Raw genomic sequence first — 17534 nt, forward strand, 5'->3', positions numbered from 1 at the left:
TACACTCCAGTTGTCCCACCTGGGAGATACCTTCTCCTTCTGTCACAATTTGATCTACTGTATCAACATGCAGCTCTACTGCTCAGTGTTTCCACACTTTCTCATTTGGATGAGACATCAGTAAACCACACATTTTTCAGTTGGGATTCGTATGGAGGAGCAGGGTTTATATAGGAAGGAGGAGACTCCTCATCTGGCTCATTGCAAGTTGGTTCCTTGTCTTGGGTTACATGAAAGGTGTAACCAAAAGTATACATTCCACTACCATCTACATAAACTGTTAAAATGGGTGGAGCAGTGTTCTTTATTTTATCCATGACTCAGGCCTGATAACTCTCTCTGGGGAAGCAGCAGCCACCCTGGGGGGGCCATCTCTGCTAATGGGCCATCAAGTTCTCCCAGCATGACTCAGAGAATTACATCATCCCATTGTGAGATGCCTCGCCCTGGGGGGAGGAACCAAACATTCCTACCTGTATATAATCTGAGGCTTGGAACACTGCGGGGGCACTACCACCAGATTCCCAGAGGACAAGAGCTCAATAACCACCACAGGACTAAAGGGGTCCCGGACCCCCAAACTCAGTTCGGGATTGGGTAGGCTGCTTAAGCGGAGCCCGGCGAGGCAGCCTGCTCTCGGGTGGATGCGGGGCGACCCGGAGCTCAGCAGAGCTCCCAGAGGAGTGGTGCAAATCAGGGATCAAAAGCAGACACAGGAGATGCAGGCAGTCAGCCCGGCGGTCCAGGGGATTTATTAAAAGGTAAGGGGAGATGGAAGAGGGAAGGAATAGGGCTGGATCAGCGAGCTAAAAGCGGGGTTTCTGCGTTATGTTGCAGCTTATAAAGCAGGGGAAAAAGGGAGGGGAGAAATCGAGAACCAACAGGGTACATAGAACTCTGGATTGACAATAATTTCATTTTATGGGGGAACAAGGGGGGAGGATACAGAACTTTAAATTTTCCAATCAGAGAACACGGCAAAGGCAGACAAAAGAGAACTTTCTAGAATTAATATGGGAGGGGAGATGAGGTGGGCTTTACTTCAAGGCTCTCTGGGAGCACCCCCTTTAGGGTTGCTTTATTCCCATGACTCGTCCCGTGGGGCAATGCCACTGCCAGGGACGCTCAGTTGAGCTAAAGCCACCACAACACAGGACCTCCAGAGAAGGACCAGATCTTTCTACAGGATCACCACTTCGACAAAACCACATCCATCACTCCAACGGGACTGTAGCCACCATTTAATCCTACTGCTACCACCACCCTGACCAACAGGGTGTCAGGTCGTATTCTGACTTTGTCAGTTTAAACTAGTGTTATGTGTACTATTGCCTTTATTTTAATTTTCCTAATAAATTGTAATTCTGACTTGGAATCTCCCTCTGGTTTGCTTTCAAACTAGCACATTCCTGTATGTGGAGTACCTTAGGTGCTCCCTCCTCTATTATAAATTTTATTAATTTTTTATGAGAACCAACTGGAATCCAAATTTATGGGCCATTATTATGCATACATTGATAGCATTCCACTTGCTGGATTTCAGTCTCACCTGGTTTTTAGCCATAATTGTCTTGCAAATCAGCCGCTTGAATCGGATCTACTGGGGTTGTTTTTCATGTGTGATTTTCTGCTCTACCCTTAGGTCTAGGCGATTCAGGGGGAGCTGAAGGAAGTAAAGAATCATCTTTTTCCAGTTCCCTGTTGTAAGGATCACCCCAGGTGTTTCCATCTCATGTAAGTCTGCTATACTTTTGTTGGGGTTTGACCCTGACTAAACACCAGGCACCTCGACTCTCTCTTGCTGCAACAAAAAAACCTGCAAAAATACACACCAATGTCGTGAGTCAAATGAGATAGGACACTGGTAGGAGGACGCACAGAAGAAAAAAAGAGGGCTAATGTTGGAAAACATAGTTTTCCAGCAAAACTCATGCTAACCGAACAGAGCTGAGCAAGGCTTCAGTATTCCCAGGCCTCAGTAAAATTCCGACAAGCTGTAGTGATTTTGTTTGCCTGAGAATGCTCTGTGGGAAGAATGCCATGAGAAAGATTAGGAGTCAGGAGTGTTATGAGAAAAGAATAAGGGAGTTAGCAGGAGGATCCCTGAGCGTGTGAGAACAGCTGCAGGTGTGCGTGTGTATCTATGAATAGAAACTTCTGTAACAGTACATAAGTCTCTCGTTTAGCGAAATAAAGTTGGAGCTTACTTTATATCTCATATTGAGACTGCCTGTGAGTTTTCCCTCGCGCCGCATCTCGTTAAATGGTGACCCCGATGACTACGGACCCTGACAACGGAGTTTTACGACCCGGCTTCTGAGAGCGGCGCGAACGGAGAGGTGCTGGGGAGTGCAGCCTCAGCGTGTCGAGTCTTCGCCCGAATTGGGGAAGGTCGGAAGACACAGGTCGGATCGTACCTGCCTACCGTGAGGGCTATACTTCGGTAAACTGCACAACTCTGGCAATTGCGAGCCTCGATCGAGTGCTTAGACGGTGTTGACCAGGACCCTGAAAACCAGCTGGACCAAAATGGAATCAGAGGTAGCCCAAGACTTATTATTACGCTTTTTAGAAAAGCGCGGAGTAAGCAGAGATGCTTTAAAATACTTAAACGCTTTAGTTACTGCAGGGAAAGATAAAGGGTTGTTTGCTGACCCTGATTTATTGTTTGATGAGGTCGAATGGCGAAAGGTTGAACACATCTTGTTTGATGGATTGCTAGAGGGTGATAAAACATGTAATAAATTAGCGAGACTGTGGAAAGAAGTCATTAATTGCTTACAACGGTTTCAAGCAGAAAAGAAAATAGCTGCCGTAGCTACTGATAAGTTAGGATCTGATGCCGGGGGGGAGCACTTTGAATTGGGAAAAGCAGTGAGAGAGATTGAGCGTCCTGCTCCGGGCACGCTTGCTGTGGGCGCAGATCCACCCAGCTTGCCCCCGCCGGGAAAGTGCAAAGTGTTAGGAGCGCAGAAATCTTTAACGACACACTGTACTACATTTGATTTAAATCCTGTTAGTACACCAAGCTCTGAGGGGTGGCCCAGCGCACCTCCCCCGCCTGCTGAAATTTGTGTCAGACAGGCTCTTCAGAGCGATTCTCGATTATTAGGCAAGCGCAGAGTTAATTGGAAAGGCGTTGCAGAAAAAGCTGTACAAGAGGGTAATATACCACTTGCAGAAACACTAACATTACTAAGTCGAGCTGAACAAGCATTTCCTGTACTTTTTGAACCGATAGAAGGGGGTGGGCAGCAAGCGACCCATGCTGCTACCGATTGGAAGCTGCTCACGCAGTTGCGTAGCACAGCCACTGAATCAGGTTTGCATGGTGAACCAACAAGAGTAATGTTGAATTATATTTGGGGAAATTATATATTGTGCCCAGAAGACATCAAAAATATTATTAAAATGATTATGACCCAGTCACAACAGCTGCTGTGGCAGGCTCACTGGCAAGAGCTGTGCCATCAGTCAGCGAGCCAGCCACGGGGGGAAAATGACCCCTTACAAGGGGTCATTCCAGAACAATTAATGGGCCAAGGCCGGTGGGCTACAATTATTGAACAATTACAATTGGGTCCAGACATTTTAATAGAATCCATGCGAACTGCACGAGATGCTATTTTCAGAGTGCACACTACCCCCCCCACACCATCCTACATGTCTATTAAACAAGGCAGAGATGAGTCTTTTGCTAGCTTTGTTGATAAAGTCTCAGCTGCAATACTGAATGCTGGGGTAGAACCATGGATGTCAGGAGCATTATTGCGCCAGTGTGTGACAGAAAATTGTAACCAGCAAACGAAAAGTATTCTTGTCACACTGCCCGTAAATGCTACCCTGGAAATGATGTTAGAACGAATGAGTCGTGTACCGGTAGGCACCCAGGCATTTGTAGCAGAGTTAGTGACAGCTATGGGAGATAAGCTAGGAGAGAAATTAGCCCAAGCACAGTCTCAAGCCTTTGCTGCTTTAGGGCCACTGCGACCCCTTAGCTCGCCTGCAGGAGGGGAAAGATTAGGGAAAAGTACGAGGTGTTATCGTTGTGGGCTTGAAGGACACACAAAGAAGCAATGTAGAGATCCAGTCTGGTGTAAGAAATGCAACAACGATACCCACGCCACGCTAGCTTGTCGGCGATCGGGAAACGCGAAGAAGAGCGCGTCCAGCCGCCGCGCCCCGACACAAATAGCAGCTCCAGTCCTCACCCCCGCGACTATCCCACCACCTCATCCTTCATACACAACGACATCTCCGCCGATGAGCTCGCCCGCCGTCAATCCCTTCGACCAGCAAGCATCCTCCGACCTGCCACCAAGGGAAGCCTCGGCCTGGACCTGGCAACAGCAGTAGGTGTAACAATCATCGATTTACGCCCTGTAAAAGTTCCCACTAGGATTCAAGGCCCGCTTTGCATTAACAACGAACCTGTGGGCGCGCTCCTAGTGGGTCGTTCATCTGCTAGCATAAAAGGACTGTTCGTCTTACCAGGGATAATTGATGCTGATTTTACAGGTGAAATTCACATCATGGTGCAAACTATGTTTCCCCCCATTTATATTCCTAAAAATACAAGACTAGCTCAACTCGTCCCGCTCCCGCAAATGGTTGCACAGATGCAACAACACGAGGCACTCGTGGATCGTGGAACCGGTGGATTTGGCTCTACAGGAGAACTTGCAATGTTAACAGTTCCATTAACAGAACGACCAGTTGTGGAAACTACTTGGACTCGGGGAGAAATCTCCCAAACACTGCCAGCATTACTTGATACAGGTGCAGATATTACGATAATGTCTACTGCTTGTTGGCCAACTGAATGGCCACATCACCATACTTTGAGTGGAATTGAAGGCGTTGGGGGATCAGTTTCAGTACAGCGGAGCTCTGACCCAATTCAAGTAGCAATCGAGGGCAGGGTGGCAACAGTTCATGTAACTATTATGCCCTTACCAAAAAAGGTGAATGCCTTAATTGGCCGGGATGTGCTAGACCAACTGGGACTCGTGTTAACCAATCAGCATTTTCCCCAGCGGTCGCTGTCAGATGGACTTTCCCGATCCAGCTCACATGGACAACAGACAAGCCTGTATGGATAGGGCAGTGGCCGCTAAAAGGGGAAAGTCTAATACAAGCACAGTTGTTGGTGCAAGAACAATTGCAACAAGGACACCTGCGACCTTCCACGAGCCCTTGGAACACGCCCATTTTTGTCATCAAGAAAAAATCCGGCAAGTATAGACTGTTACATGACCTGCGAGCAGTTAATGCCCAAATGCAGGCAATGGGGGCCCTCCAACCTGGATTGCCAAACCCTGCCATGCTTCCTGAGGGATGGCACCTGTTAATCATTGATTTGAAAGACTGCTTTTTTACAATTCCGCTGCATCCAGTGGACACTGCGTGATTTGCTTTTACCCTACCAACAATTAACAGAGAAGCCCCTTTCTTGAGATTCGAATGGACTGTTCTGCCACAGGGAATGAAAAATAGCCCCACCCTGTGCCAACTGTTTGTAGCCAATGCATTACAACCCATTCGTACAGTATGGCCTGAAACAGTGATTTACCACTATATGGATGACATTTTATTTGCCCAGGCCTCAGCTTTTACTGGCGAACAAGAAAATATGCTTCAACAACAATTAAGCAGACATGGACTAACCATTGCCCCTGAAAAGATCCAGCGTTCTCCTGTTTGGAAATACTTAGGATGGCAAATAACACAGGGGCATGTGAGACCACAAAAATTACAGCTTAACACACATGTGAAGACATTACATGACGCACAACGCCTCCTAGGCGATATTCAATGGTTACGTCCAGTTATTGGCATTTCAAACGATGACATTGATGCCTTGCGACCACTGCTACAAGGCACCGATCCAGCACGGACAGTACATCCAACCCCGCTGCAACAGCAGATTATTCAAAAAATCGGCACACAAATTGCACAACGCTGGGTTGATCGTTGTGACCCGGACATTCCAGTAGACCTTACAATTTTAAGCGGCGAAAAACAAATCCTTGGTGCACTTACGCAGTGCAAAAATAAAAAGAGGGAGAACAAGGTGAAAATATTGGAATGGCTGTTCACTAGCATCCAGCCCAAAACTACAATTCAACAAAAGGTTGAAAACATAGCAGAATTGATCCAGAAGGGTCGCACCAGGATTTTACAGTTAACAAGCCAAGAGCCGGAAACCATTTACCTGCCGATGAAACGACGAAACCTCGAGTGGTATCTTCAGAATTCGCAAGCACTGCAAATCAGCCTACTGTCTCAAGCAGTGGAAATTAAAGTGGAGCCACTGCGATCTACCACCCTGCGTTGGGTGAGTAACCAAGATTGGATTACAATACCAAAAAGGAGTGAGCGCCCATTGCAAAACGCAGTGACAGTTTTTACAGATGCAGGACGGAAATCTCGACGTGCAGCAGCAACTTGGATGCAAGACGGCAAATGGCATCATCACATATTACCGGCGAAAGAAGAAGATTCACTGCAAACATTGGAACTGGCAGCAGTCGTTTGGGCCTTTGTGAACTGGCACTCTACGGAGTTAAATGTAATTTCTGACTCCATGTATGTCACTGGCATAGTACAGCGTATCGAAGATGCCCGGCTCAAAGATTGCCAAAACAAACGACTTTTCGAACTATTGAGACAGCTGCAGGCTGCAATTTATCAGCGAGAGTGCGCCTATGCTGTCATTCACATACGAAGCCACAAATGGTCAAAAGGCCTTGGGGAAGGCAATGAGAGAGCAGATCGTTTAGTTTCAGTAGTGGTGCCACTGAACGAATTTGTTAAGGCCAGAGAAGCTCACAACACTTTTCATCAAAATGCCAAGGGACTCTTCCACCAATTTAAGATTACTATGGAGGAAGCAAAAGGCATTGTCAGAGCTTGTCCAAGTTGTAGCCATCATGGACCAGGCCTAGGAATTGGAGTAAATCCACGAGGGTTAGGCCCTTGCGAACTTTGGCAGATGGATGTTACCCATGTCCCTCAGTTTGGTCGATTAAAGTGTGTGCATGTTACAATTGACACATACAGCAGATTTTTGTGGGCCACAGCTCAAACAGGAGAAAAGGCCACCCACGTCATACGGCATTTGACAAGTTGTTTCGCAGTTATGGGAGTGCCGCAGCAGATCAAGACCGACAATGGGCCCGCATATAGCGGTGAAAAAATGCGACAATTCTGTCAACAGTGGGGGGTCAAGCATGTAACGGGCATTCCCCATTCACCAACGGGACAAGCCATTGTTGACCGAGCAAATCAGACTCTAAAACGATATTTAGACAAATTTAATGATGTTCGAGATGTTAGTGAAAGGCTAGCTAAAACATTGTTTGTGTTAAACTATTTGTGTATTTTTTCAGACCAGGATTCTCCTCCCGCACAAGTGCATGGCCGAGCTCCTGCTGCAGAGCATAAGGAACCCATGATGGTCATGTATCGCGACCCGTGTTCAGGCCTGTGGCGAGGCCCAGCAGAAGTGAAATATATAGGGCGTGGTTACATGTGTGTGCTTACATCCACAGGTACACAGTGGGTCCCTGCGAAGTGGACCAAAGCTGTTCCTCGTGCTGCTAGCGATCAAGGCTCTAATATCAGGCTCAGCCACGACCCTCATAACGAAGGTTGAAGAAAGACAGAACCTGTGGGTGACTTGGGCCAGTGCTACGCATAACCCAGAATTTTGCCTCAGTTTGCAATCAGCTACTGCACCATTTAAAACATGTTTAGTCGGTGTGCCTTTGTTCAGTTTTGAGGCGTTTAGCAATTATAGCACCTATCTTAAATGTTCTATAGCAAAAAGCACCTCTTGGTGTGCTGCAAACCTAATCAATCACTTAAATACTACCTTGCCTTGGGACCCAGAGGAGTTACATCTCTTGGGGTCCATGAAAATTGGTAATACCTCCAGCAATTGGACCCAAACATGCATTTGGTTTGGAAATAGACAACAAAATCTAACTTTAAGTTATCTTAACAAAGGCTGGACAAATGTCAGCCCGATAAATATAGCAGATTATTCATACAATGTTAAAGGCGGCTATTGCGGAAGTAACAACACTGCTAATCAAAGTTTGGGTGCTTTGGGAGCTGAAATAAAGAAATCGCCAATTACGATTTGGAACAACGGAACGCCAAAAGCGTTACCCCCATCTGTATTTCTAATATGCGGAGATAGAGCATGGCAAGGAGTCCCTCATAACATCTTTGGAGGGCCATGTTATTTAGGAGAACTAACTCTTTTAGCACCCAACCAGCGCATGTGGCTTAGCGTAGTCGCCGAGCCAAAACGCCAACGGCGCTCTCTGTCTCACCAATTGAATTCACGGTGCAAAGATGATGTTGAATTATGGTCAGTAACAGCTAAAGTATTCACCTCCCTGTTTACCCCCGGAATAGCTGCTGCAAGAGCCCTCAGGCAAATTGAAAAACTTGCATGTTGGACAGTTAAACAAGCAAATGTTACTACTAATATCCTTTCCCAATTGCTGCTGGACCAAAAGAGTTTGCGACATGCCGTGCTTCAAAATCGAGCTGCTATTGATTTCTTATTATTAGCTCAAGGCCATGGTTGTAAAGACTTTGAGGGGATGTGCTGCTTTAATTTGTCAGATCATAGCAATTCCATCCATAAGCAATTAGAGTGGTTGAAAAAGCATACCTCCACAATTACAGTTGATGTCAATCCCTTAGACAAATGGTTATCATCCCTGTTTGGAGGTCTGTCACCATGGTTGATACCCTTGATTAAAGAAGGTCTACGTTGGTTATTGATTCTTATATTAATAGTTATTGTAGTAAAAATTACTTATAAGTGTGTTGTTAAACAAATTGATCAAACAACTGACGGAGTCTTGCTCGCCCAAAAGAGAAAAGGGGGAATTGTTACACAATGGCTTAAAGATCACGGACATGATTTATTAGAAGAATTGTGCGAGCAAGATCACTGTTAGGCTAAGTAGCACTTAGACCATAAGTTGTAAAGTTATATTGAACAATTTAAATTACCTGTTAAGTACTTTTGATTAAGCATAGATTCTGTTAAAGTTAAGTAATAGTAGATTTGAATTCTATTAAGTTGTAAGTTCTATTAAAGTTAAGATTCTGTTAAGTAATATTAAGTGATGTTAATTTTAAATTCTGTTAAGTTTTAAATCTTGTTAGCGTTAAGTTGTTAAAGTAATATCAATTTTAGATTCCATTATAGTTAAGTCCTAATTCTTAGTTCAAATATAAGATTTATTAAGATTAAGTTTTATTCATTTTCGGTGATATTAATTTTAAGTTTCAAATTTGTTAGTTTATATTATTATTCACAAAAGCTTTGCAGTTTTATCTTTTTAGTTAAAGTTAAGTAATAATATCTACTATTTTCAAATACTTCATCTCACCTTATATAGTTATCTACAAAAATGGTAACATGTTAAAATACTCTCCTTATTGATATTAATCAAAGCTTATTTATAAGATGTTCTAAGAAAACCCTTCCACTTAGCACCTAAGCTCTGGCCAAGCTTTGGTTCTAACTGGCTGGGAAACATGCCATGAGTCCAAAGTGGTTTGCACCAAAATGTGATCAAATAATTTTTATTTACCAAATTGAGTTTACAAAAGTTAAACCTTCTTCCAGGTTAACTTGGGGTCCTTACCCAGGAAAGGTTCTCTAAGTTTTACCTGTGAAGTGAATGTTTTCAGTAATGATAATTTCCAGACCATGGCAACATATTTAACTAATGAAATTTCCTTAAGTAAACTTCTAACAAATCTAATAATAAAAATTACTTATAGCAAAGCAAATTAATCTGATAACAAGACAATGTCTGTTCTCACAAGAGAAACGGGGGAATTGTTGGAAAACATAGTTTTCCAGCAAAACTCATGCTAACCGAACAGAGCTGAGCAAGGCTTCAGTATTCCCAGGCCTCAGTAAAATTCCGACAAGCTGTAGTGATTTTGTTTGCCTGAGAATGCTCTGTGGGAAGAATGCCATGAGAAAGATTAGGAGTCAGGAGTGTTATGAGAAAAGAATAAGGGAGTTAGCAGGAGGATCCCTGAGCGTGTGAGAACAGCTGCAGGTGTGCGTGTGTATCTATGAATAGAAACTTCTGTAACAGTACATAAGTCTCTCGTTTAGCGAAATAAAGTTGGAGCTTACTTTATATCTCATATTGAGACTGCCTGTGAGTTTTCCCTCGCGCCGCATCTCGTTAGGCTAACAGGCTCCAAACTTAAAGTTGCAAAAAGTGATTTAATTACCTAACAGAGTTGGAGGAAAAAATGCAAGGCAAAAATAAACTTTTCATATACTATTTTGTTCACTCCCCCCCCCCCTCTTATGAACCCATTTTATTCACCCCCTTTCCTCTTTTTAACCAACAAACCCGGGTAGGGAGGCAGGGTGTGGGGTATTTTCTCAGTCCACAGAGTAAGTCCATAAATCTATTCATCACCACAATTCTTCTACTACAAATACTCTTTATCTCTACTTATCTCTCTCTCTCTCTCTCCAGACAGTTTTTCTGCTCTCACCCCCCATCCTCTTAAGAAGCAGTCTCTGCGCTCACCCCCCTTCCCTCTTTCCAAACCAGCAACACAGACAGGGGGCAGGGTGAGGGGTTTTTTGGTCAGTCCAATCAGGGAGAGGGGTTCTCTACTTAGCCATGAGGTCCCTCCCATGAAAGACAGTCTTCTGGGAACTTCTTTGGCTTGAGTCCAATCTCACGAGCAACATCCTGCCCGAATTCTACTGCAACATGAGTCTCTTTGTCCATAAGGTGCTGTGCAGACTCTCCCAAGCCGAGGCCAGGCTGCTTCCATCCCAGGAGCAAGGCCTTTCTCTCCCTTGCAAGGCTTTTGCAGTTTTAACTCTCAGATGAGACTCCCACTGGTTCACAGTCTTTTCCAGGCATCCACCTGCTCTTCTGGCATGGGCTGTGGGTGAATTTCTGCACTCCTGTGGGCTCCATGGGCTGCAGGGGGACTTCCTGCTCCCCCCATGGCCTTCACCATGGCTAGCAGAGGGTTTTCAGCTCTGGTGCCTGGAGCACCTCCTCCCCCACCTTCTTCACTGACCTTGGCATCTCTATGCTGTTCTCCCTTCACATATTTTTACCTCCACCTCCTCCTCTAACTACAAAGAAGTGCGTGCCTACCTTGTTTTGATTTCTTCTTAAATATGTTTTCACAGAGGTGTAACTAGCACCTCTAATTGGCCTAGACTTGGCCGGCAGCATGTCCATCACTCTCAGAGCCATACAGATTGGCTCTGCTGGGCTTAGATGTAAAAACTTCCAGAACTTTCACTCAAGACACACAGGAGCCATCTTTGTGCCACTCCCCACCCCTCAGACACCTCCCCAGGCCCACCACAACAGCTTCTGAGGGGTCTAAATTTCTCCTAGATGTTAAAAAATACTTTACTGATGTTCTGGGCTAATCAAAACCACTACAACTTTTCCTGGAATTTTTATATTCTTGGTAACCATACATGGCACTGTTTTAGTATCAGTTTGCTGACCCTGACCATCATCTGTGCTTTCGGTTTTCATTAGGGGTTGTAATGTTACTTCTTCATCATCAGATGGCAATGCGAATGTTACTTGTCACTTTTTGTCAGGGTAATAGACCTGTTTACTGCCTTCTAATTACTTCCTTGGATACAAAAAGTTAGTGTTGTGAGACTGTGTTTCTGTATATGGTCCAGATTCTAAATCCTGCAATTCCACCTGTAAGATTTTGTGTCTCTCATATGCATTCTGAAGCTCCTCCTGAAGTGTCCTACTATGGTCCTGCAGCAAGCATGTCACAGGATGAGTGGGGTGCCTCAGGGGAATCAACAGTGTAATGAAACTCAAATTGTTCCTACCTATTTAGCATGTTACTCCAGTCAAGAATTTTATAACTTACCCTGAGGAGTTAGGAAGAGGTATACAAAACTGATTCCATAATCATATGAAAATTCAAGTTACATTCAGGGAGAAATCTTTTCCACACACTGTGACAACCAGAGTAAAGACACAAACATTCTAAAGCAATACTTGCAGAAAACTCATATACGCTGCAAAACTATTGAGACAAAACATATGCAAATATTAATCTAAACAATTAAAAAATATCAATATATCTAGTACCTTAACAATACTAATCAAGATTTTCAATACTATGTAAACAAACTTAAGTAGGATAGTCACCCATTCTTCTGAGACCCTTTAGAACATATGTTTGTTGTCAGTTTTACACATCTTATTATATCCTATTCACAAATTTGGAATAAAATTTATATATCAGACATGTCCCGGGTTAATGATAAGACTCTCTCTCCTCCGAGAGCGAAGGGCCCCAACACCCCCTCCCCCACCCACAACAGAACCTCTTAGATGGAAGTGAAGAAAAAACTATTTATTTAACAAAACCACGCAGAGTGCCCTACAAGGCACAGGGGAAGGGGAAAAAACAAGGTGAAAGGCAGTTATTCAACCTGATTAAAAAGTCCTTTTCTCAGACGCAGTCCCTCTCCTCCTCGCCCCCACCCGGGGCCGGGTGGAGCTCCCTGGAGAGCTCTGCTGTCCTCTGGCCCTCCTGGGTCTCCGGGTGGCAAAGCAGATCGAAGAGAAGGGGTCCGAACGAGGAAAAAAGAAGAAGAATGGAAAAAACGGGAACAGAGCTCACTCCGACCCCCGTCCAGCACGCAGTCTCTGCCGGGCGACGAATCCTCCCCCGGAGCAAGGCTTGGGGAAAATGTTTTCAAAACAACCCGCGTTTCTCTCTGCGGCTGAGTGCAGTTAAAGAGACAGGACCACACATTTTTTTTCTTTCTTGGGCATATAAGCCAACGATAGGGGATAAAGGATTATCATATCATCAATCCAAGACAAGACATTAATGTCAGAACTATGACAATTATGCCAATCAATTTTCTCATGGCCACATTAATTTGAATCCATGCTGTTATATAATCAAATATATCTCCCCCTTGATTTTTTTGCATCTCATGAAAGATTCTGGTGTTCTTTCTAAATTCTTCCAAATCAGTCTGTATTCTCAGACTCTGATCTACATATATACAGCAACTGGTGTTGATAACTGTGCACACACCACCACCTTTGGAAGCCAAAAGCAAATCCAAAGCCATTTGATTTTGTTTAACTATCATTGAAAGGCTGGTAACTTCTTGTTACAAAGCGCTAATTGCATTGTTTGTCCAATTTTCTATTTGTTCGATAACTCCAGCTATGTTCACCATAGCCTTTTCCAATTCAGACACTCCTAACCATGGTTAGAATCCTCTCATAAACTTGTGGAATGCAGAGGATGTCTCAACTAAGGGATTTAAATTTTGTTTGTGTCTTGTTATAAAAGATCATAGGTGTCCTCGGGGGGGATTCCAATTTATCAATAATATCTATTTCTGGCACTATGATTCCAATGGTGCATATTCCTTGCCATTTAGGGGGTAGAGCTTTTCTACCTTGATTTCCACAAAGCCAGTAATATCCCATATTGTTTGGAATAGGCCACCGTGTGTCTAAAATGCCTATTCCTGTTACATCCAAATATGAGTGACACTTGGGATAATCCCCTACCATTATTCCTTGGGTATACTCAGGTAACTCCATTTTTTGGTGTGAAGCTACTTCTGGTCCCTTTAGGCATCTGTGGACACAGGAGGTCCCAATGACTGTTTTTTTTACTGTCAGGATTTGTTGATCTCTGGAGATTTGGACTGTTTTTCCTTCCAGAAGGAGCATCACTCCAGCTGGAGGAAGACCATTGGAAAATATGTTTGGCGTTAGAATTCCCATCATCCAGATACTTTCATCTGAATGAGTGGGAAACTGAGAACAAATACAGCAGTTACTGTGGTGTGTTATCAGTGTCACAGCCTACATTAGCTTTAGGTGTGAATTTCTCTTCCAAGGGTCAGGTAGTATTTGTTCTATGTGTGTTATATTAGAGTGTCCCGTAGGAACAAAGACATTGCTCTGTTTTCTTTTATAATCATTAGTTGCAAAGTTTTGTTAGGATGGCTGACTAATCCTGGTGTAAACAGCCATGTTACAGTATTGAAAACATTGGCCTGTAAATATAAAAAGGTAAACCATACAATGCTTTTCATTTTAGAGTTTCTGATTCTGTTGTAGCTGTATCTACAGCAGATTTATTAGTTACTGTGCTGTCCAGTATGGTTCTTCTGTGTTGCAGTGGATTGGCCCCGTGTAATTCCCTGCTTTTGTCCCATTTATGACTTATGTTCCAGAATGTTCCCCCAGCAAAACATTTCATTGGTTTAAAGCTTTGTACCCTCCCTTGCAGTACAGTCACTGGTTTGTACCCCTGTCCTTCCCCCTCGGACCTTCCCTGGTTGGCCCTTCAGGGCTGGACACGCCCCGTTTCCCCCCTTTTAACGCTGTGCAGCTTTTGTTCTGGGCTTTTGCGTTCCAGATTCCAGTCGCCTCGCTACTGACCCCCACTCTCTGCCCTGCTCGCCTTCCCTGCGATCCTACAATAAACCTGCTGGAATCCCAAACGCAAGAGCCTATGCCTCCTTCGTTTCTACTGCTTTCCCAACACGCTACCATCCCCCTGGGCACTGCACCTGCCTGTGTGCGTCAAAGCCGCAGTGCATCCGGACTGTGTTCAGCGCTACCGATCGCCTTTCGTTGCTGCTTTTCGGCATTCGGCTGCTTTTCAGAGGGCAAAGCAGCACTTCTGTGTCCAGAACTGGCTTTATTCACTTATAGGAGTTCAGGAGTCTCTGTCAGTAGCCTTCACAGCCATGTAGGTAGTCAACAGTCTGCTGTTTGAGCAGCTTCTTGTCTCAGGTCTGGATACACACTCAGTTTTCTGTCTGGTGAGAATACACTTGAACATCCAAGATAATTACAGAAACTAAAACAGAACTTAAGCTATAATAAAGGTGTTTTTTCCAGAGTTATGGCACCAATTCCATCTCTTGTCTCTAGTTGCAAACAAAGAGCTATAATCACTACCACCAGATGATGGCAGTGTAGGAGCAGTTTGTGAAGCTTCATTGAGAAACCTTTGTTTTGTTGAGAGCATAAAAAAACTTGTACAAAGACAAGAGCAGTTTAGAATGTGGGGAATATTCATTGGGAACTGATTCTGTGTTGGTGGCCATTAAAATCAATAGCGACCCAGGCCATCAGTCCTCGATTTTCTGCCAGAGTCATAGGTACAATCCCAATTTGGGGTAACTTGACCATGACTGGTTGGCCCACCTTTGAGTTGTCCGGAAAAGCTTCAATTTTATCATTTGGAGCTGTTTCAAAAGGCATACGGCTCAAGAAAGCTCATGAAACAGACTACCCATTGGTCCATATCAGTTATTTATTTGATATAACACAGAGGGTAACCTTTTATCCCGTCCAGATTTGTGTGGCCTAAGGTAGCGCTTTAGCAAACCACTGGCATGTTCCATGATCCCATTTGCTAGGGGATAATAAGGTGTGTGAAAAACCCATTTAATACCTTCTTTTTTGACCCAATCTTGTATCATCACACTAGGGAAGTGTGATCCATTGTCACTCTGCGTAGAGTCTGGGACAGGGAGACTAGAAAACCAGTTACTGAGTCCTGAAATAGTAGCTTTGGCATTAGCATATCTGTTTTCAGTGGCAACTAACAGTCCAGATACCTATTCCACACCTGTTAGTATGTACTGGTAACCAATAGATGTCTTCAGAAGTCAAATATAGTCTATTTGCCAAGTGGACCAGAACATTTTGTTACTTTTGATATATAAAGGCAGTGCCAGGTCTGGATGATTTTGTCCAAGTCTCAATTGGCACTGGGGACACTGTGTGAGAATGCCTGTACACATCTTCCTGGTCAATGGCCAGCCTCTGATTTGTGCTGCAAAAAATAGAGCAGCTTAACCAGTATGCCTGTCTTGGGCTACGATGAAAGCTGTAACCAAGCATATATATTCTACTACCATCTACATAAGGTGTTAAAATGGGTGGAGCAGTGGTTCTTTATCTTCTCCATGACTCAGCCCTGATAACTCCCTCTGGGGAAGCAGCAGCAACCCTGGGCAGGGAAGGGGGGGCGGGGGGGGGGGCATGTCTGTGAATGGGCCATCAAGTTCTCTAAGCATGACTCATAGAATTACATCATCCTATTGTTCCTATTGTGAGCTGCCTCGCCCTGGGGGAGGTACTGAACATTCCTACCTGTAGATAATCTGGGGTTTGGGACACCACAATACCACCACAGGACCTCCAGAGAAGGACCAGACCTTTCTACAGGATCACTCCTTTGACAAGACCACATCCATCACTCTAACAGGACTGCAGCCACCATTTAATTGGACTGCTACCACCACCCTGCCAACTGGGTGTCAGGTTGTATTCTGACTTTTTCAGTTTAAGCCAGTGTTTCTGTACTATTGCCTTTATTTTAATTTTCCTATTAAATTGTAGTTCTGACCTGAAATCTTTTGCAAGATATTTGTGTGGAGTTAATTCCTCCCACTGGATTGCTTTCAAACCAGTACAACCTCCCCTGAAAAATAAGACATGGGAGCTAGTGACAATTGACATGGAGAAGGCTGAGATACTCAACTATTTTTTTGCCTCAGTTTTTGATGGTAATCTCTCTTTTCACATCTCTCTAGTCCCTGAACCTCAGAGCAGGGGCTGGGGGAATGAAGACCCTCCTGTTGTATGAGATCAGGTTTGAGACCATGTGAGGAACCTGAACATAGACAAGTCCATGGAACCCATCAAGATGCATTCCAGGGTCCTAAGGGAATTGGCTGATGTAGTCGCCAAGCCACTCACCATGATATTTGAATAGTGGACAGGGAAGTGATTAGAGACAACCAACATGGCTTCAACAAGGTAAGCATGTGCCTGAACTAATCTGGTAGTCTTCTTCAATGGAGTGACTGCTTCAGCAGACAAGGGAAGACATACAGATGTCATCTACCAGGACTTCTGTAAGGCCTTTGACACAGACTCCACAACATTCTTGCTGCTAAATTGGAGAGAGATGGGTTTGATGGTGTGACAGCACAGATTCTTTCTACGGGAATTCTTCCCTTCTTCTTCTAAAGTTTACTAAATATAAGTTTCATGTTACTGAAAGTGGCTTTGAAAAACAGGCGCTTAAACGCCTGGGCCAATCAATCCCAGGGGGTGGATGATTGTTAGCCAATCTGAATAGCTGTCTCGCATGTATATAAAATCTGCTATCAATGAATAAATTCAGTCATTCAGCATTCTCTCACCATTCGTGTGTCCCTTCGCTCTGCTATCCGTTCAAAAGCGACATGATGGTGTTGTGGTTCGGACACTGGCCAAATGCCAGGCACCCACAACAACTACTCACTCCACTCTCCCCCACCACAGCTGGGCAGAGGAGAGGAAAGAAAAATTAACAAAGGGTTCATGAATGAGATAAGGAACCGGGAGAAAACACTTCAAGGGCAAAACAGGCTCAACTTAGAGTTGCAAAGTGAATTTATTACTAACAGAATCAGAGGA

General features: G+C 44.3%; 1 protein-coding gene across 1 annotated transcript; it reads left to right on the forward strand.

Moving 5' to 3' along the window:
• Positions 1–4103: 4103 nt before the first annotated feature.
• LOC146425641 (uncharacterized) lies at positions 4104–8981 on the forward strand. Its single transcript, XM_085041491.1, has 2 exons — positions 4104–4352; positions 7554–8981. Exons 1-2 carry the CDS (start codon positions 4104–4106, stop codon positions 8979–8981), a joined length of 1677 nt encoding a protein of 558 aa, XP_084897617.1.
• The last annotated feature ends 8553 nt before the right edge of the window (positions 8982–17534 follow it).

Source organism: Lichenostomus cassidix, chromosome W (genome assembly GCF_008360975.1).
Source record: "Lichenostomus cassidix isolate B80296 chromosome W, HeHo_3.0, whole genome shotgun sequence".
In the NCBI taxonomy this organism is placed as follows: Eukaryota; Metazoa; Chordata; class Aves; order Passeriformes; family Meliphagidae; genus Lichenostomus; species Lichenostomus cassidix.